Consider the following 21,770-nt stretch of genomic DNA (forward strand, 5'->3'; position numbering starts at 1 on the left):
TGAGGCTGGAGGGAGGGCGACACGGTGACGCAGACGCCCCGCCCCTTTCCTGCGTCGCACCCGGAAGCGCCCGGGCTGTGGCTGTGGGGATGGTCGCCCCGTATTCCCCCGCCGCCACCCCCGGCCCGGAGGGGCGGCCGGAGCTGGTGGGCCCCGCGGAGGGCGCCGACGCGCTGTTCGTGGTGCTGGGCGCCGGCTTCACGGCGCTGAGCCACCCGCTGCTGTACGTCAAGCTGCTGGTGCAGGTACGGTGGCCGGGAGGGGGCGCACTGCAGAGGGCTGGGGTGCATCAGGAGCTGAGCCCGGTGGGGACCACTCAGTTGCCTCTTGGGGAGGTGCTCCCTGGGCCCTCAGGTTTGGCCCCTGTTGAGCTGGAGAGACCAGCTTTGGAGCACTGTCAAGTGCCACCTCCCTGCTCTTCTTGTAGCCGGACAGCGTGGCCGTCCCTCGGCCAGTCGGGGTTTATTGCGCGATTTGCCCGTGTAGCGCGTGATGTATGTAACGTAGAGCGGGGATGGGGGGGAGCTGCCCCTCGGAGAGTGGCGTCTCCAGTGCTGTCTGTAAGGTGCCTCAAATGGGGAAGGCGAGCATGGCGCGAGGGAGTCTGGCCTTGCCGAGCGGCGAAGTGATGGGACTGCTCAGGAGGATAAGAGCGTGTGAAAGCATCGGAGCAGGGTTTCTCAACACGCAGGTTGCAAGAATAGATGAAAGGGTCGTGAATGAACTTTAAGAATGGATTCTCCTTGACAGGAGAGAAACATGGGGGGGAACCATGGCTTTTTCCTTGAAGGCTGGCAGAGTTTCAAGTTGCTTGGGGCTCCCCCTGCCCCCTACGCTGGGGCAGTAGGTCAGGAGTGAAGGGCAGGGGGTTGAGACTGGCCATCAGTGTTTCCAAATGGTCCAAAAAAGGCAGAGAACCGCTGCTCAAGAGGATCCTTGAGGAGGGGCTGGGGGGGAGGGTGCCCATTAGTAAGAGGGTGAGAGGGAATGGTGTCCTTGCACTCAGCTTCACATCTATAGGGGAGTGGAGGAGAGTAGCACGTGTTACACATGAGCAGGTTCTCATAATCCAGCAGCTTTTGGGGAAGCCCGGTAAGAAACAGTTGCCGACTTGTGTTTCTTTTGAAGGTGGGACATGAGCCTCTACCTCCAACCCTTGGGAGAAATGTACTGGGAAGAAAAGTGTTGTACCTGCCTGGCTTTTTCACTTATGGTGAGCATGTTTTGGTGAAAGCATAACACTGTTCTGGAAGGGAAGGCATGAAGAATGAAGAATTTATTTAAATTGGCTAAACATGATGAACATGAGTCGGCAGTGTGACGAAACCATCAGAAAAGCCAATGGCACTTTATCGTGCATCAGCAGATGCATGACAAATAGGTCCAAGGAGGTGATACTTCCCCTCTATCGGGCGCTGGTCAGACCGCAGCTGGAGTACTGCGTGCAATTCTGGGCGCCGCACTTCACAAAGGATGCGGATAATCTGGAGAGGGTCCAGAGAAGGGCCACTCGTATGGTTAAGGGCCTGCAGGCCAAGCCCTACGAGGAGAGACTAGAGAAACTGGACCTTTTCAGCCTCCGCAAGAGAAGGTTGAGAGGCGACCTGGTGGCTGCCTATAAGTTCATCGGGGGGCACAGAAGGGAATTGGTGAGTATTTATTCACCAAGGCCCCCCCGGGGGTTACAAGAAATAATGGCCACAAGCTAGAAGAGAGCAGATTTAGATTGGATATTAGGAGGAACTTCTTCACAGTTCGAGTGGCCAAGGTCTGGAATGGGCTCCCAAGGGAGGTGGTGCTCTCCCCTACCCTGGGGGTCTTCAAGCGAAGGCTGGATGAGTATCTAGCTGGGGTAATGTAGACCCAGCACTCTTTCCTGCTTATGCAGGGGGTCGGACTCGATGATCTGTTGAGGTCCCTTCCGACCCTAGCATCTATGAATCTATGAAAACTATTGTGTATTCAGCATTGGCTGTAATACAATAGCACCCTGAAACAGTTCTGTTGTATTTCTGATAAATACCAATGTTTCTGCCTCTTCATCTTGGCAGCACTTAGAGGATTCTTTGCCAATAGTTCAATCATTTTTTTAGATGAGACCTAAAATATTTTGACTAATTGCCGTCTCAATATTTTTGTCCAAATCTTCAGCCATATTTACGTTACAATTGTTACAAGAAGCAGGAAAGATGTGTGGTAAGAGCTGAATCTAAAAGACTTGGATGACTGCACTTTTACTAAGGAGTTGAGGTTAAGATTGTGGAGATGGCCTTCCATTAAGGTTTGGTCTTTGTTTAATCAGGTTACTTAATCCTGTCATTCCCAGGTCCACTTAAAAGTACTTTTTTGCTTTTTTTTTTAGTGTAGATGAGCATGGCTTATAACCAGCTGTAGTTCTGATTGAAGGCTTTAGCATGGCTATAAGGGATATTTAAACTCCTCCCAACACTTCACAGTATAGCTGTGTGGTAACTTGGGTACCAGGTGTGCTTTAGTACTGTAGCTGGGAGCTTTTAAAGAACAGATATATACAAGAAAAAGAATAGACAAGCAGGGCAGCGTTAGATAGCGGGAGAAAAAAAGTTACATTTTTCTTTAGAAGAATAGCAGTAAGAGAACAGCTTGGGTTAGACACTCCTACATCCTAATCTCAGTGCTGATAGTGAATTTCTCAGTGGCCTTGGACATATTGCTCTGTGTCCTTTGTGAAAGGCTCATAATCCTTCTAGAGGAAACTATTTTTAAAGGGAAGAGCCAAGAGAGCTAGTGTCCTGAAACCTGAGCTGAAATGCCTGTTAACTGATGGGGATGGAATACAAAGCACAGTAACAAAGTAAAAGGTTTGTGTTTTTTTGGCTCTGAAAGTTTGTAAAGTACCAGTTTTCCCGTAACACCTTTCAGTGGTGGATGATGTATTTTCATAAATATGTACATAGTGTTTGATTTCCTGGAGGAGGGCAGGGGAAGGAATCCATGTGATCTGCACCAGAGAACAAGCATAGCTTTTTACAAGCAAGGAATGGGGTTGTGGGAACAGTATGCTTAAATATCTGGTCGCCTGGTTTTTGATGAACTGCACTGAAACCAGGTATAGCAGCAATGTGCTGCTTCTCTTCCCAGATGATCTAGGATCCTCTGCTGTGCAGTGACGGAAACCTGATAGAACACGTTTTCAAAGAATTGAGCAAACTGCCAGCTTACCTTGCATGTCTATTTGGCCCCCACATTTTGTGTTATCAAGTGCCTTGCAGTCTTTAATGTATTACCCTTGCAATTCCCTTCTGGTAGAGGGCAGTGCTATTATCTCTATTTAACTGACTGGGAAATGGAAGTCAATATCCACAAACATATTTAGGTACCAAACTTTCATTGATTTTTTTTTTTTCTTTAAGTCTCTGTAGCCTGTCCAGACCAGATGACTTTCTGAGGTCATATAAAAAGTCTGTGGCTGGGCAGGGAATGGAGCCTGGCTCTCCTGAGTTTTGTACCAGCACTGTCACTGCCCACTCTCCCATACTATAACTGCCCTAGGGTGGAAGGAGGAAACAGTGCTACATAGCAAATGAGAAATTCTTCCATTCAAAAGCTCTTGTAACTCTTTCAGACTGGCAGAACACACTGAGAAAATCAGAATTAGTCCAGGGCATTATGGCCAGTGCTTCATCTCTTGCAGAAGAAAATGCTAAAGGATCTTTTATGACTTGGTGCTGTCCTAATCTTTTACATCTGTTATGAAGCTTATTTAGGTCTTTTCAGTAAATCACTTGCAGTCCCTTGCTGTATCATTCAACCAGATGCCAGGTCCTGGTGCTGCTTAGAGTGGGAGTTAGCAAGGCTGCAGAGGTGTTGTGCTACACTTTTTTCTGGTAAGGTGCTTCAGTCATGACTGACACAAGTGTAATGTTTTTTTACCCAGCCAGACACATAGTCAAAGTGGATGGGAAAACAGGACTCTTCCGTGGTCTTACGCCTCGAATTCTCTCTAGCACTTTATCCACAGTCACCCGGGGGAGTGTGAAGAAGGTAAAGTGTGAATTTGCTTTTTATAAACTAACACACTGGGTGTTAAAGTTGCACGAATCAAGTGCTGTTGGAATAGCACTGGTACTTTATAGCAGTAAGCCTGTGTGACATGCATCTGAGGAGCACTGATCCATCTGGCTGAGAGCCTTGTGAGCTTTGCTGAGCAGCACTGAGTTCTAGCCAGCTCTAAAAAATGCTCTCTGGTTACATGGAAACGACTTCAGCTTCCAGCTGAAGAACTTGAGCTCTTTGGAAGCATATTTAACAGGCTGATGGTTGCTGTGAATGTGGGGGACTGGACTCCATGGCCTAGGGTCCCCTTCCAATCCTGTGCCTCTGAGTTACAGAATCTCTATTCCTGGTGAGGTTGTAAGAAAACATCATACCCCCTTTCTCTATCTGCCCTGTTTTCCATCCTGTTGACTGTTGCCCAGGTTTCTCTGTTCAAGTGGCATCATAACCCACCAGAATAGCCATCATTGAATCCTGGTAATCCTCCTGCACCCATACGTGGAGTCCCAGTTGTCTTGGATACACCAATTGGGATTAACTTTGGGGTACCCTTGGCATATGTACACGTGTGCTGTAATGCACAGTAGCCTTGTTTTACTGCACATTAGAGCGTCACGTCAAAAACCATACTAATATGCTAATGTGCAGTAAAATTAGGCGACTGCAGATTAAGCATCACTATAAAGCATGTGCTTTCACTACTGTGCATTAGAGCAGCCTAATGCACAGTTATTTAGTACCTCACATTAGAGGTACTACCTTTAATGTGCAGTAGCAAAAACGCATTAATGAACAGATAGACGTGCCTCCTGTGTGTCCTACAGAGATTTGGATTTCCTGTTGTGGTGTTCAGTCTCTTCACAGCTAGTGTCAAGTAATGTCCGGTTTTATCATGCAAGATGTTTATGTGAACCATGGTATTTGGTATGAATATATTTTTGTATTTTTATCATGCGACTCAACCTAGGCAGCAAGCTGATTCTTAAATCAAATATCAGGAACATCCTACACCAAACAATAGTCATTCATGTATCTGAGAGGAAACCAATCTCTAGAGCATTGCTTCTCGGCTGAGATGCCCTGACACCTTGATATGCCATGAGACCCTTTTTAAGGTGCTGTGCAATATTAGTAAACCCAGAAATTTTGAATAGGAATCTAGAGCATTAAAAACACTCTGACCTGCAAAAGTCTTATGAAGCCCACAGCAACACAAGAATTACTCTGTTGCTTTTCTGTAGTTAAGAAATGAGTAAAAGCAAAGAGCTGGCATTTTTTACAAGGGTGCCTTGAGGTGTTTAGCCTCTATAGAACTGAAGATCTATAATATTTTGCAAACCCAGGTGTGTGTGTATCACAAACTAGCAGACTTCTACTGACCGTGTTCTGAGGTGGAGAGACAGGGGTGAGTCATCACCCTAAGGGCAAAATCTAGGCTGTTTCTTGCAGACATGCGACAAGAACAGTGGGGAATGGCTTGGAGCTCTGGGCTCATCCTGTTGTCATATCATACCAGTTATCATTAAGTCATGAAAAATGCCCATATATCCAAATTTTAGCTAGCAGAAGCTTGCTTTAGCAAGGCATTGGTAATGCTTCAAGAGCTGGTCAGTGACCTTAAAATTCCTTTTCATGCTCGTTAGAGAGTGAGCTTTTCTGATTTTGATCAAGCCGTTGTTGATTTTTGTGGTTAGTTCTGAGCCCAGAACAGTTACCATTTGCTTCTGGCATCAGCTGCTGGGGGCTCATAGATGGGCATCTGTGGAGACATTTAATTTGATTAATCTCTCTCTATCCAGGCCTTTCCTTTGGAGGACATGGAGCATGTTTCTAACAAGGATGATATGAAGACTTCCCTCAGGAAAGTGGTGAAAGAGGTGGGAACCTGCCGAGTATTTTCTCCTCATTAAACCTTTATCAAGTGCAGGGTTTGAGAGCATCTCATCTTATGAATATTGTATGTTAATAAATAATCTAGAGAGTTTACGATGGAGATAGATGCCCTAGAGGATCAGCAAGTATGCAGATCTGGTATGGGTAAAGTTTAGTCAGAAAAATCCTCAACATATACCAAGATATTGATGCTGAACAGGGGTGTCTCTCTGGACCTGGCTATTTAAATATTTAATACAGATAGTACTGAGAGGCTTCCCATGGTCAGTTTAGTGTAGATTGCATTCTGCAAATCCTTTAAACCTGATTCCTCTAATAAGGAGGAAAAGATGTGTCTCAGTCTGTTTCACCCAATATCCAGGTCTTGACACTTATAGAACCAAAGAGGAAATCTGACGACAGGTGCAAGAGCAGACTGGAAAAGACCTCCACCAAACACCCAATAGCTGACTGTGTTTGAAAGGTGGGGTTTTTGGGTGGGAGGGGGAGTGTGCTGTTGTCCTCAACCCAAGGATGCAGATGTTCTTCACAAGACTGGATCTCCATTCCTTTGGCTCCAGAAAGCTTTGCAAAATTAAGCATAATCACAGTTGGCATAAGATCATCCTACTGAGTGAGGAAATAAATCTGTTTAACCCACAGAGCATTGTTTCTCTTTGGTCACCAATTTTAAATTGTGACAAAGGAGATTTAAGTTGGACAGGAAAAAACATAAAGTTTAAGCACTAGTTAAGCACTAGAATGGGCTGCCTAGAAGTCTTCATCATTGGAAGGTTTTAGCAGTGGACTAGACAGACGTCAGTTAATTCATCCTGCCTTGAGCTAGTGGTTGGACTAAACCCCTTGGATTCTTGTTTTCTGTGATTCTTTGATGTCATATCACTGCAACTGAATCTTACAATCGGCATGTAACTGCCCATTCCTTATAATTCAGTCAGCTGGTTTGTGGCTTTTAACATGGTAGATTTGGGTTTTGTTTTTTCCCCTAGACCTCTCACGAGATGCTGATGCAGTGCATGTCCCGTGTTATTTCTCACCCCTTACATGGTAAGCCCGGTTCCTTTGGTCTGTAGCATGCTCTTGCCTGTCATGACAGCTTGCTGACTGCCTGTTACACATCTGTTGTCTTTTAATCACTTTAAGGTATTTCTTTCTAACTAAAAATGGTTCTTAGAACATGAACCTAGGAGAAGAGCATGAGCTACTAGGATTAGAGAGAGAGAGAATACATGGCATTCTGATAGGATAGTCAAAGAGCTGAGAAATGAGGCTGTCTCTTATTACTTGCTTGGTAGCTTATACAGTGAGTTCTGGGTTTGGATGATGACCTGGGATCCCTCATTTGTGTTAGGCTTGGGTGGTTAGGGCTACTTTTTTCAAGTGCTCGTGGTGATGAAGGTAGACAATGGGAGTTACACATCTGATTTCCCTGTCACTTTCCCTTCAGGACCACAGAACTGTTCTTTTTTTTTTTTTTTTAATTAAAGGGAAGGTAAGTCAACTTAACCTGCTGCTTATAGACCTCTTTGTTTTGCTTTTCTTTGCAGTAATCTCTATGCGCTGTATGGTCCAGTTTGTAGGCCGGGAAGTCAAATACAGGTAAATAGCTCTGGCACATAAGTGATAATATTTAAAGCACCAGACTTGGACCTGGGAGCATTATGCTCTATTCCTTCTTCATGCTGAGCTGAGAAGCTGAAGTAGCAACAATCGAGGTCACACAGAGGTTTACAAAGTCAAGAATATTATGCCTGTCTGTGGTTTGCATAGGGCTTGGGTGGCTTAGCTGATGGCCTTGAGCAGGAAAGCTTTGGCTCCTTTCCTTTCTGTGTATCCCTCTGTTCCAACCTCCTGCCTCTGGCTTCTGCAATAACTGCGGTATCCCTTGCTGACAGTGATGTAGGTAGATGCACTCCAGTTGCTTTGGTTTTTCCCTTTAATGGGCAACCCAAACTATACTTTATAATAGCAAGGGGGTGAAAAGGACCAGATGGTGTCTGATTCATGCCCTCACTGCTAGCATGGCTTGTCTGACAACTTCCTGCAAGGCTGTCTTAACAAGGCCATAGGTAGGACATGGGCAGAAAGACACTCTTCACAGAGGAATCTGTAATCCTTCATCTGAAAGTGTAAACGGAGACTTGCACTTGGGGCACCTATATACATGCCAGATATCTGTTCCCGTGCATCAGAGCAGACTGGATTAAGTGAGTCTGCTGGAGTGTGCTAATTAGTACGCTCCAGCAGCTTCCACGTTGCGTGTATTCAGCGTCCCCATGATTCAAAATGCCGGCGGGGGTGCTTTAAGTAAAGCTTGTTTGTCAAGTTTTAGTTAAAGTGCTTCCGCCGCCATTTTGAAGCATGGGACACTATATACATACGGTGTTGCAGGCACTTTAATTAGAGAGGCTCACGGAGCTCCTCTAACTGAAGTGCCCCCTTCACCCTGGAGTGTGTGTGAGGACACTGGGCTGCTACATTTGTATTTAAACAGTAACTTGTAGCATGGCTTCTCTAAATAGGGAGGTTGGGTATCCTCTTTGCTAGTCAAATCCATGCTGAATATGTACCTTAGCACAGTGGGCTGACTTGGGTTTTGAACAAGAAGTAATTTCGTTGTGCCTGTCATGGAAAGCAGGCTGGAGCTTTCCTAGCCCAACTTTCTAAACACAGCTGTAATTAGTATGGCCCTGCTTCCATTGTGGACAGTCTTGCATTCACCATAAGCCAGCAAACAGCATCAGAAGTGACAGCTTGCTTTTATCTGTGAGCACATGCACCATGGGCCAAGTAATAGCATTACCTCAATAGAGCAGCATTTCTAGCTGAGCATGCAAGAGAATCATTTCTGAGGAATGGAGGCGAGTCTCCTCTTTGGTGTTAGAGGTTGCTGATAGCATGTGTCTGGGCAACAGCATCTTAATTGTAAGTGTAGTTGTAAAAGCACATGGTTGCTCTGTGACTATCTGTTTCCCTTTCTTGGCAGTGGTGTGTTTAGCTCCATCAGCAGGATTTTTAAAGAAGAAGGCATCCTGGGATTCTTCGTGTACGTGAGTTTCTTCTTTGTTTTTGACATTTTTCTTTCTTAATTTAAAAGTGATAGGGAGAACAGTCAAAATTCAATTATCTGCACTAAAACTGACTGTGGAAGAAGCATGTTACAAGTGCCTCGGGCACTCTTGATTTGGAACTTGCAGCTGTAGGTTTGATTGAGCTGTACAAATGCATGAGTCTCCCCTAAATGCACAATTAAGAAGACAGCATTCTTTACATCATTGGCAGAGCTCAGAAGCACTTCTGACCACGTTATGAAGCAGAACAAATTAATAATCTAACTGAGGCGGAAGTCTGGAGAATAAATTTTTGCTTAACCCCTTAATTAACACTTTCTCCCCTTTTCACGTCTAATAAAATGGAACCTATTGCTAGCATAAGCAGCAGGTGGTAGGTAAGTCATTTTCTTTACTACATCCATAATAGTAAAATTGTCTCAAACTGCAGGAGAGGGTTTGGGATGGAAAGCTTTTGGTGCTGAAATTACCCAAGTCAAGTCATTTGGCCAGCATGTCAGGGTTAACAAGAATGGTAAGGTCTTTTAATGATTGCAAGCTGTCATGATTGTAGCTGTCTCATCTGATCATTTAAATGATGGTAATTGTCTGAATTCAAAAGTGAAAATGACTGTTGAGCCTTGATTCATTAAATTGCCCAACATATGCACTTAAGCTCTGGTTTGAACAGAGCTATTTTCTTGGATCAAGGATGTTGTCCCGCCTGTATATTGCATGGCATCCACGTTACAGTTTAAGTTTCTCTTGGCCTTCCTGGTGACCTGCTGTCTCTAGAAACCTTTTCTATCTTATCGTAGTCTTGTCTGTTAGATGTTCCAAAGTTTAATTGCATGCAAATTGCAGTGTGTCCCTATGTCTGCACAGTGTTGTTGGTTTTGGTGGGTAAGTCAGAACAAAATAAGAAGGAAAGGACTTAACCTGTTTCTCTTGTTGAATCGACCTGGTAGGAGGAAGAAGGAATGTGGGAAATGAGGTCATTATCACTTAGCAGAGCTATAGCCATCCATGTGGAAATGTATGTGTGAATGCAGAAGTACCTTCTTGTGCCCTATGGGATCACAATGGGGAATCTGAGCTGAAATTAAGACAAATGGGGGGGATATAGAAGGTCTCCTTGGCAAATATTGAAATAGCCAAAGAAATTCCCTGTACTGGACAAGATTTAAAGACTGTTCAAAAGAGTTCATGCAAAAATCTTTGCTGGGGAGAAGGATGCTGGCAGTGGGTCTCTCACTCCATCTCCCTGGGAAGGGAGGGGCAGAATCTCTTCCTGTGGAGGCACTTACGGATAGGAGGCATCCAGCTCTTTCTTTGTCTGCTCTGTCTAGGCACAGGAATCCCTGCGCCCTCAGCTCTTCAGCTCAGTGTAAGTTCCTCCTGCTGTTTTCATGGATGACAGGTTTCTACCTCATGAGCTAAGGGAGGGGGTGTTTGCTTACTTCCTCAAAGTCAGAGGAAGCCACACTCCTGTTGGTGCCTGCTCACATTCCTCTTTTCTTAGCACCTACCCAGAATGGTGCAGACACAAGGATACACGGTGTTTTCAGACTCCTTTCCTCCACATGTATTCTCCATGTAAAATAAACACTGGTAGTCTAATTAAACTTAATGGTTCACAGGAAGGACTTTAACACAAGCCAAAAGGTCTCTGGAGGGCTCTGAAGTTACATGTGGTCTACAACTTCAGTAGGAAATAGGCTGTAAAGGAGAGAATTTGAAGCAGCATCTATATGACTGTGTAGTGCTGTTTCCCTGTTCGTGGCTACGTGAACTCTCTCTATTGAAATGCATCCTTTCTCTGAAGAACCCCCCTGCCTCCTTGCTCACAATTAAACTTGTCTCTTTCTAACCCCCCTGAAAGCTGTACATGGCAGTAACATCAGCAAGTTCTCTTCCTGGAAGAGCATCCAGCCAGATTAACCTAGGTTACTGGTTACAGGCCATGTTCTAGTTGAAGTTCCATGTTTCCCTTTCCCTGCCTCTCTGTCACTAGTGGCACTCACTACTCATGTGATAGAGGGATAATCCTTTGATCTCTTCTCTGAGATGGGATCCTTATTGTTAAGTGAAAACTTCTGCTCAAAATGACCCTTCTTGGATCCCATTTGGTGAACTGTACTGGACTATATCTTGGGCCATTAGGATTTCTAAAGCTAGCAATACAACTTTTGTATGTGACATCATGCAGACTTTCACACCTTTTACCAAATAGTTGAGGATCAGAAGGTATATGGTCTTTATCACAAATATAACCCTAATGATCAAATTATTTTCTAACAAAAAATCTGTTCCTACAAGCAGACTATTGCCCATTGAGTGCTACTACCAGAGTAGTTTTCAATATAGGGAATTTTCCTCCTCCATCACACTTGCTTAAGCACAGATGCATTGTGTTTACAATTGTTCAGGGCACTTTTCCAAACTTTTTTTCTGAGTGGGGTAGAGCAACATAGTTTGCACTCCTGAATGCATCGATATTCAAAATAGCTTGCTTTTTCCATCTCTGAAGAACTTGAGCCATCACATTCCCTGTAACAGCCCCTGCATTATTTCTTTGTGTAAGATGTGACTAATTGCCTGTTAGATCACTACATGTGCCACAGGTGGCAAAGGTAAATGCAGCCTCCAAAGTTGCTCTGTCAGAAATAAAAATACAAAGCAAAAACCAAAACCAGGTGGAGCAAACCACATTGTTCTGGGGAGTTATATATTGCTTCAGCAAATGAATAGCAGTTTTTTCCTCCCTGAAAAAAGCAACAAGCTGTTTGTCCATTTCCCTTAAAAAAAATAATCTGTCAATAAAGTAGTCAAAGGAATTTAAGCCTCTGTATCTAACTTTACTGTAGATGCTCATATCGTGAGAGAAATATTCAGAGTATCTGCTTTGATTAAAAACTTTGGATTTTGTTTAAATAACCAAGGAGAAATTGCAGTAGCTACTGCATCTGTTTTAGTGTAGAACCCAGACCAAAGTAGTAAGTTTGTATCGTGTGCCTAGAAAGGAAACGTAAATTTACTAAATGGCTGTACGGCAGAGGTGCTAATGCTGTCAAGACACGAATAAGGAAGTGACCCCCTCTGTGCCCTCGCCAAACTCTCGTTAATGTTTTTAGGGTCTGCTAGATATTGAGTCAGCGGTGTTTGTGCTATTAGGCTACTGCAGGTGGTGGCCTGCTCTGAAATGAGAGATGAAAATAAAGACAAGCATACTTGCTTCCTAATTCTGTGTGCCACTGATTTAAATGTAAGGTTGCCAAGGGAAAGTTCCCTGTAGGAGTGACTCAATGCGCCCTAGACCTACAGGTTGTAAAGCCAGAAGGGCACTCAGTAATAATCTAGTCTGACTTCCTGTAAGAGGCCATAGGGTTTCCCTGAATGAATTCCTTTGAACTACAGTGTAGCCTCTGGAAAGGCTCCCCAGTTTTTCTGTTAACAAGCCCCAGTGCTAGAGTATCCTGGTAAGTGGTTTTGTTGGTTAATTCAGATGGAGCAGGGAGCATCCCGCTAGGGGGCTCCAGAGCTGCAGAACATCCGCCTCTTTGCCCTGGCACTGTCGAGCAGAGTTGGTTGTCCCAGCAAAACACCACGAAGTCTCCAAAGGAGCCTTTTTAGTGAGACTTTGCAGATAAAGAGGGCTTCTGGTGGGAAAATGATGCTGGAAAGGAGTGAATGAATGTGAGTGAATGAAAAGAAAACAGCTTCTTTCATCCTGGAGAAGCCTTGTGCAAAGATTGGGGAACCGTAGTCAGAAACAGTCATAGTAGGGAATTACCAGGCCATGACCCCTAATGAGATTAGAAATTTGCCAAAGGGATGTTCTCCAAGGTGAACTGAGCTGGCTGATTTCCAGCAGATAACAGATATGGATCCTTCTTCCCTCCCCCTCCCCCCCAATCTCTCCCCTGCCTAAACGCACACACTTACCCACCCCCATTTGGGAATGGAGAGAAGTGGGCATCTAGCTGTGGCCTGAGTGGGCTGAGATTATTTGGTAAAGCCTTTCTGACATGAATATGTAACTAGCATTTCAAAACCAACCACTATATGCAGTACCAGTTCGCCTCTTTGGGTCATTTTATCAGCAGGGAGAGCCAAGACTAAGTCTCTGCTGCCCAGGTTGGCTTCTATCGGTCAGGGTTGGAGGGATGTTGGCAGGGCCTTATGCTGAGCTATGCGTATCAGTGGTTTCCAGAGCAGTCATTTTGCCATGTCAGTTGGCAGTGTGTTTGCATGGCTAGGACTGCTCCCATGTCCTCATTGAAGGAAGCCAGAAGGCTTTCTCTGCCTTATGTTAATATTCTTACTCTTTCAGTGGCTTAGTCCCTCACCTCCTGGGGGATGTCGTCTTCTTGTGGTGCTGTAACCTGCTGGCTCACTTTATCAACACCTATGCAGTGGATGACAACGTGAGTGGTTATTGTATTAAACCAGAGCAGGTGAGGGCTTCAACTCCTTGCAGCCAGCAGGTTTATAATTGGGCCTCAAAACAGAGGGGTTAGTGGATAGGGGGCCTGCATAGAAACCACTGGGCTTTGACTCGGGCCTCAAGCAATAGCTAAAGATGACCAGAGTCCTGTTTAGGTTGAGGTTTGCAGTTCAGGTTTGAGACTGAATTGGGGCTGGAGTTTGGGATTCTACAGGCCCAAGTTTTCAATCCCAAGTGGTATGACTATCTGGAGATCAGCTGGTTTTTCTGTGAAACATTGGATCCGTCTGATCTGGGGAATAGATCCTGTTTCCTGTTGGCCTAACCCGGTCTCACTCTCATGGTTTTCTGATCAAGTGATTCAAGTGCTCAAGCTTACTCGTACTTTGACTTTGTGACAAAATGAGATGTTGCTTCTTCCCTGACCCCTTTTTTGTATTTTTTTTTTTTCCCCCCTCACCCCTCATACTTTCCTCTCCCTTGCAGTTCAGCCAAGCCTCTGTGATCCGGAGCTACACAAAGTTTGTGATGGGGGTAGGTGGTCGATTGTTACTACACTTCTCCTAGCCTCAGTTTTATGATACGAGAACTCATGAACAGCAGGTCCCAGGAAGAGAGGCTGCAGGCATGCACGTGTGCGTGTGTGTGGCTGCTGTTGTGTTGTATATGTGGGTAGTTCTCCCCTTCTACTTCTGGGTAACTGGAGGTAAGCTCCTAAAGGTGTTGTCTTTGGTGTAAGGACTATACCTTGAGAAATGCATAGCGATTCTAGATCCCGTTGACCCACACTTGATTCAAAATGATTGAAGATTGGGACCAGGGTTCTCTTTCATCAAACATTACAGATCCGAATATGCACACTTGAGACTTTAAGATCACAATATCTCCTCAAATGTCCGAAATAGAACATTGCTAGTATTTTTTATATATTGGGCAATGAGATGTTACAAGTTTTGATTGATGTCAGTAACCCAGTAATAAGAGTGGCCTGTTGTAGCATAAGGGTGAGAGTTGGGAGAATTATTTGAGGCTTTGTCTCTGAAGGTATGGATCAGGAAGACATGTTTACATCAATGTAATTGGCATGACATCATTGGGGGGGGAAATTAACCAATTACACACACTCTGAGTCGGGATAAACTGTTGGGGAATGACCCCTGAAAAGAAGTGGGAAAGACTGCACTAGGGTAAGTTTCACCAGTTTAGGTTTTGTCTGTCTTCATCCATCCCTTCATTAACCTATTATCCTGTGATAACTGTGTGTCTTCCTGTTTCTAGCCTGGTTTAATATACACCAGTGTACCAAACTAATGTAAACTCCAGTGGAGTACATGTTTGTCCATCTTCCTAACCCTAGGCAAGTCATAAGGCCTGATTTATTTATTTTTTTTGATTTCTTTTTTTTTTAAAAATTTTTTTAATGTATTTATTGGGAGAAGTGCCAAGCATAGTAGGGCATGTTCATTACACCTGAAAATCAGATCTGTGATCTGTCATCCTGCTCTTTGTTAGTGGGGAGCAGTGGAGTAAGTTTTACCCAAGTTAGTAAGTCCTTTGAAAGCTATAGTAAAGGGCTGTACGAATGCCAGGCTTGTTGTGGGAGAGGTTGTTCTGCAACTGTGCCACAAATATAAAAATAAAATGGCCCCACACACATCTAATTGGAGTGTGTGTGTGTGTCTACATATAGAACGCAGCTCTGCTGCTATGCTGTTGAGGGGCTACAAGCAAGGAGCCAGGCTGTTCCGTGGAGAAATCACTTAGGGTGACCACCGTTTACAGAAATGGTGCAATACATTAATCTTTTCTGTGAAGGAGGTTAGAAATTGCTGGACTGCTTATTAAGATATATTTTAACAGCACCCAACTCTTCCTAGATGCTTCTAAAGTCTGCCAGTTGCTTCCAGTCTGCGCTGTTGTTGCATGACATATTTCCGCTCATCCTTAAGTTTTTCTTGATGCTTTTCAAGTTAAAATGTGTGGACAGGAGTGGCTCAGTTTGGTGCTTCTTGCTTTCAGATTGCCGTGAGCATGCTGACGTATCCCTTCCTTCTAGTGGGAGATCTCATGGCAGTGAACAATTGTGGGTATGTCTGTCTTGGTCCAGTGTCTTGTGTTCTCTTAGACTCTTAGCAAGGTTCCTCACGATTAGTTTTTCGGTAATAATCGCAACCTTTTCATATAGAACCAGAAATTATGTGGCACCTTGTAAAGTGAAAGGCATTTTGTGTTTCAAAGAGTACAAGAAACTTATGATCTTAAATTTGGAAATTATAGGCAAGGCATGGGGGTGCTAGCTCAGGAAAGAGAAGGGGTATAGAGAACATCAACAACATGATCTGATGTAAGTGAGGATAGAAAAAAATCAGAACAAGGGTGGTGAGTAGGATGGGGCATGAGAACAGGCTTTTCAACTGAGCCTGCATTCTCGGCCCCCAATCCACCCCACGTCTGAGGCTTTAGGGAAATTTAATGGGGGATGGGAAAAGTTCCCTAGAAAGAGCATGTTTTGGAATGTCTTGCTCTGATTCCTGAGCTTATAATGGAGATTCATAGTGTTGTGTTGTTATTGTATCCAAGTAACTGTCCATATCTGTACACTTCAGTTGTGATTAAATTACACAGTAGGTTGTGCTATAAATAATTTATTGGTGACTTGGCCTTTAGCTTGGTGCTGACAGTGTCACAATACAATACAGTGTTTCGCTCACACCTAATACTGCGTTCAGGTCTGATTCTCCCTGTCTAACCTGACTTCTATACATTCTCCTTCCTGATTGTTGCTCTTCGCTCCACAGGTTACGTGCTGGCCTCCCTCCTTACTCTCCTGTGTTTACGTCATGGATTCATTGTTGGAGACACCTCAGTGCTCAGGTGAGGGTGGCACTGGCGTCTTGACTTCTCATGCTAGCGGCCAGGTGCTGTAGATGAGGATGTCCCTGGCAGTGTGGAGTTGGCAGAGCTAATACATCCAGGCTGTTAGGGTTCCCCTGAATTATCTGAGAGGGCCTGAGGTGCCAGCAGCCTGTCTTGTCTATCCTGTTCAACTTTTCCAGTCTGTGATATTTCAGTGTCCCTTCCACAGCATCTGAGCATGTCAGCTATCCTCACTATGCTCTCATGAGGTAGGACAGTGTTGATTTTCCCATTTTACAGATGGGGAAACTAAGGGCTAGTGTGTTTTCTACTGCTGTGGTGCCTAAGTGTGATCTTGTTCCACCCTGCTGCAGTCTGCAGAAAAACCAGTGTGCCTGTTTCTGTAACCTGTTGTCATCTTCGCCTTAAGCTAAGTCACACAACCCAGTGAGCAGGAGGATGCAGCCATGTTTTCCATTACTTGTTTTTAGGGGCTCGATGGGTTGAAATAGGCTCATGCTTAGGCAGCTAATCATGGAGCTGGAACTGGCCCTAGCAGGCTTGTCCTTGGTCACATGGGGAGCCTATGATGGAGGCTGAAAAGAACCCAGGACTCCCAAGTCTCAGGCTGGTGCCTCCATCACTAAACCATTATGACCCTTTATCACCTCAAAGGCATGAGCTTGCTTTCCTAGTGCAATTTTGAAAGCTCTCAGTATAGGATCAGCTTGCACTCAGTTCCCATCTTGCAGTTTATGAAGGGTTTGGTAAACTCAGTACAGGACAGAAACAGATGCATGCTTCAGGAGATGGTGCTGGCCTTGACAGAAGGATTCCACTTCCTGCCGGCATTGACTTGGTACCCAGCTTGGTGCTCGGAGGCACTGACTGGGTTGCTGGAGAGCTCTTCTGGAAGATCACTGAACTGCATTGATCACACTTAAAACGTAAAAGCAAAATTGCTTGACGTTTCTAGTGGCAGGGGAGATCCCAGCCCTGCCTGAGTCAGGCCAAACAAGGTAATTTCTGCTGCATAAAGATCTGAGTAGCTGTTTCAAGCATTCTTCGTCTGTCTTCCAAGGGGCTGGTGTGGGGCTTTATGCTCCTTGGATAGAAGATCTGTGGAAGGGCTAAGTGTTTAACTACAAGGAAACCAAATCTTGCAGACTCACACTTGTGAGGTGCAAGGAAATCCGTGACCAGAATGGGGCATGGATGGGGTCACTGTTACATATGAGGTTGTTGCATAGCAGGAATGCCAGGACTGTACCCATTTTGTGGATTTGAAACACAGGGTGAACACGTGCATGTGTACGCTCATGTCTGCTTCTGCTGCTCTTGCCCCTGTTGACTAGAATTTGCTTGGCCAGGGAGGAGGGGGTAGAGACAATACCAGTAGTTCTGTTTAAATTGGTAGCAATGTTAAGTGATACCATGCAGACCATTTGTGTAACTTAGGTGTGCATGCTTCTGGAGCTATGCAGGCGTAGCAAAGCTGTTGCAAACTCAACCCTAAATGAAACGGGGTTAAAGCTGCAGTAATTTAGCTCACTTGTCTGTGCCCTCTTGTAGTGATACATTAACAGCTGACACCTGCGCCTGAACAGCAGCAATTAACAGTGCTTTTTTTAAAGCAGTTACAAGGTATGTTTGTCTATAGCCTAGTAGGTAAAAGCTGACACTTGGCTCCTTCTTTATCTCTGGCTTTGTGGGATCGCTCTGATGGTGCTGTAGTTGGTGTGTACAAGTCCATCTCTGCTACAGGAACAGGACTTCAGCTCATGGTTCCTTATTCCTGATTGCAGAGCACGGCACTATGGTTGGCAAAGTGGTCCTCGCAATCCTGGCATCTGGTACTGAGGCTTCTGGGCAGCTGGTCAGGTGGCTACATCACTGCATTTCTCCCTGGCTCTTTTTTTTTCCCCCCCTAAACCTTCTGCTTTGCTCTCCTGTAGGGGCAGCTGTTCCGAGGCTCCAGCCTGCTCTTCCGCAGAGTGTCTGCAGCAGCAAGTTTCCCCATTGATTAACTCCTCCATTCAGTTCAGGACCTCGGCTGGGAGAAGTGGACAAACATGGACTCTTTTTTTTTTTTTTTTTTTAAAAAAAGAAGGAAACCCTTAAAGCTCTATATTTTCTTTCAAATTTGAAGTCCAAGGTGCCAGAACAAACCTCCTCCTGTCCGACGAGACCAGAAATGAATTAGCCCATTGAGAACTAGCTTCTAAAGTGTAGTCGGGTCAGATTCCCTTCCCTATGGCTGATTCAACCATTACCACTGAGAAGAGAAGGGTCCTGGCTCTCTGGCCCAGCCTGTAGTTCTTGAGTCAGAAGGGGCAGTGTTTAAATGTGGATAAAACCCAGGTATTTAAATGGAGTAGCTTGGAGGAACTCTGGGATCCAGTGTAGAGACAAGAGGCTGCTTTGTCATCCAAGTATGCATTGCCCAAATTGAAAAGCAACAACATCTGAGTGGGTCGCATCAAGCCTGACCCTTCTTTGGTGCCCAGTAGTGATGCAATGAGGTAGTGGAAAGCACTACAAAGTTGATTCCTGAACCTCTGCCTTGGTGAACAACCCTTGTCTGACTGGTCTGCTGAAGCATCTTTTTTATGTTTTGACACGAGGGTGAATCAGCAGGGCCAGAGAAGTTGAACTGTACTCTGCCTCTGACTGAGGAGAGCATTTTTAAACCAGATTCCCTTTGATGGACCACTTCCAGGTAAACACTAATTTAATCTCCTGTCCCATTTCCTCTGGAGGACACTCCATCAGCCGAATGCCTGCCATAAGGTGCAGCTCCACTGTGGCTTAAAATGTCCCATTGCCCACATTCGCACTGTCAGGTCATGTGAACACCAAGGAGCAAGATGTTTCGGGGGGAGGGGAGGGTGTTGTGATGGGAGTAAGTTAATTAAATCAAGTGAAAGGAAGCTGAGGAGTGCCAAGATTGATGTAGTCATTGACATTGATATGATTGGAGTCCCTCAATGGAAGCAATGGGGCTTGTATTTGCACTTAGAGCAGGGATATGCACCATTATATAGAACGCTGCTGTGCAGGCAGGAGTGTAGAGAGATGGTCTGACTCTGGGAATTTTCTGTATTGGGGGCATTAATGATATAACTGCTGGAATTCACTGCAGCTGGATATTAAACTTTTTAGACATGTAATTGCCTGAGAGTTACTGGATGAGATGGACCATTGGTCTGATATGTGCTTCTACTGTACTGGCTTTGCAGTCGTGCTGGTGACCCAAAGCCAAGCAAGACCAACCTCAGGCAGCAATTGGTGGTATCTTCCTAGCAAAGCCAAGCATTGCTACTTGCACACTAGAGAGAAACTTTGCCTCCTTACTGCAGTGGTGCTGATGAATGGCATTGCTTATATTAGTTCAGTTTGCTAATGGGCAACAAAAAAAAATCTGGCACAACTTGGAATGTCTGTTTAGGTCCCAACTAGAGTAATGGCATAAGCCTCAAAGAATTGAGAGGATGTTTGACAATCAAGTCCACCAAGTCTCTATGCACTTCAAACACTAAGGTGCCTGTAGTGGCGTTCTGGGGCCTTGTGTAGCAGAGCTCCCCTCTGGTTGCAGAGTGGGATTTATCTGCAGCTCCCAAGATGGAGGTTTTCCCAATGTTCTGTGCTGTGACAACGGACAGACAGGTTTCCCCCTTTTCAGTCTCTGTCTTGCTTATTCTGCTGAGCAGTCCTTTATGTCTGGTCCAAATGTGCATTGTTCCATCTTCCCGTTTTAATGGGGCCCGGAAGAGCTTTCTGGGACCACGAGCAAACACACTTAACAATTGCTGTGAGTTAGCAATGTTGCGCTGAAGCGCGAGAGGTCTGCCCCTCGGCACTTCCTGCATGGTTTGCTTCCAAGATAGCAGAGGAAGCTTCATCACGGTTGGCTTTGGTTCTTGAAATTGGCAGTGATTCATGAGATGACTGGGACAGTCTGCATCTTCCATGCATGATGCCTCCATCCTGATCTGTCATTACACGAAGGCTTCTCTTGAGCAGATGGGCTTGTTATAAGACCTAACTACAGTGTAAGTTTTATGCGTGACCCAAGATGTGCAGTGGAAAGGCTTTGTGGCCTTGGTAGCGGCAGCTGCTACAAACAAGGACCTTGCTCCCAGTATGTTGGGGGTCCTATTCGCCCCTCACCCCATCTTCCCTTTGAAATGGTTAATGTTAATAATGACAACAAATGCATGCTTGTATTCTGTAACGGTGAGAGGTTATCTCCAAAGAGGATTTAACTGTGCTCTGAAATAAACCTGTGAAAAAACAGCTTCTCCTGGGGCTTCTTTAATGTGATACATTCATTTATTATTTAACCCCACTCTGCCAGTTTTCCAGTTGCTCAGTCCTTTATTTAAGGACAATCCCCTCTTTTTCCAAAGAAGAGTGACTGCTGATGTAAACTCAGATTTTCTTCTCTTCAGCTTTTCAGCAACCAATTGCCTTGCTCCATTGGACATGGATAATAGAGGGTTGAGGTTGAGCAAAATAAAATTGATAAATTTGAATCCATTTGCTAGAGTAAATGGGCTGGCTACTTGAATCCTCTGTGGTACTGTCTCTTAAATGCAAAAGAAATCGGTCTCTGATTTGAAATGCGTTGTGTTCCTCACTAACACCCGTTAATGTTAAAAGTCTTATAGTGCTACCGTTGTTACTCACAGGACTCCTAGCCAGTGTTTGGCAGCCCTGCAGCTTGTGGTTAATTAGACCCATTTTTATTTATTTTATTTTATTAACTAAATAGGCTAGCCTACTGCTTGGGGCAGAGCCATTATCCAAAGTAGGGGATCTGAGCTACCCCAGAGTATTGGGATATCTCCGTTTTATACAAGTCTTAAAGCAGAGTTCCTCAGCCCCCTTGGGGGTCTTCAAGAGGAGGTTGGATAGCTATCTGGCTGGGGTATTATGATCCCAGCACTCATTCCTGTCCAGGGCAGGGGGTTGGACTTGATGATCTGTTCAGGTCCCTTCCGACCCTAGAAACTATGAAACTATGACCTCAACACAGAAAACGAGTTACCTGAAAGAACCCATGCCTTGGCGGTTTGCTTCTGTCTCTTTCCTATCTTGCGAGGAAATGAGCCAGCCTTCAAATATTTACTCTATCTCCTCTTACATGGCAATGTGGAGGGTGTGGTTCACTCCCTTTCTCTTGCTATACATCTGTTATCGGACACCTTGAGCTGAGGACAGATTATCCAAAGGACTTTGGGCTGATCAGCTGTCAGGAAGAAGTTTGGAAAATGGCCTGGTGGATGAGATTGCAGGTGGGATCACGAAAGTGTAACTTGGGTCAGGGTTAACTTTTCCCCCTTTAACAAATGGATCCTTATAGAGGGCTGTTTTGAGTCTCACACTTGACCTGAAAGGGCTGGTTGTTGCAAATCGGCCAGTGTCTCTGCGCTGCTGCCCCCCTCGCTGGAGTCAGTTTTGCCTGTGCGTATGTTGGAGACTGCAAC

At 45.0% G+C, this 21,770-nt stretch overlaps 1 protein-coding gene across 1 annotated transcript; it reads left to right on the forward strand.

Moving 5' to 3' along the window:
* The first annotated feature begins 20 nt into the window (after window positions 1-20).
* MTCH1 (mitochondrial carrier 1) lies at window positions 21-20,577 on the forward strand. Its single transcript, XM_090024932.1, has 12 exons — window positions 21-245; window positions 1,129-1,213; window positions 3,917-4,023; window positions 5,835-5,912; window positions 6,918-6,975; window positions 7,476-7,527; window positions 8,915-8,974; window positions 13,312-13,405; window positions 13,912-13,959; window positions 15,445-15,512; window positions 16,224-16,299; window positions 18,237-20,577. The coding sequence occupies exons 1-12, from the start codon at window positions 90-92 to the stop codon at window positions 18,306-18,308; spliced, it is 954 nt and encodes a 317-aa protein (XP_089881058.1). The 5' UTR covers window positions 21-89; the 3' UTR covers window positions 18,309-20,577.
* Window positions 20,578-21,770: the final 1,193 nt, after the last annotated feature.

The sequence above is a fragment of the Crocodylus siamensis genome, chromosome 13, assembly GCF_052110815.1.
Source record: "Crocodylus siamensis isolate JL-2025a chromosome 13, ASM5211081v1, whole genome shotgun sequence".
NCBI lineage: Eukaryota > Metazoa > Chordata > Crocodylia > Crocodylidae > Crocodylus > Crocodylus siamensis.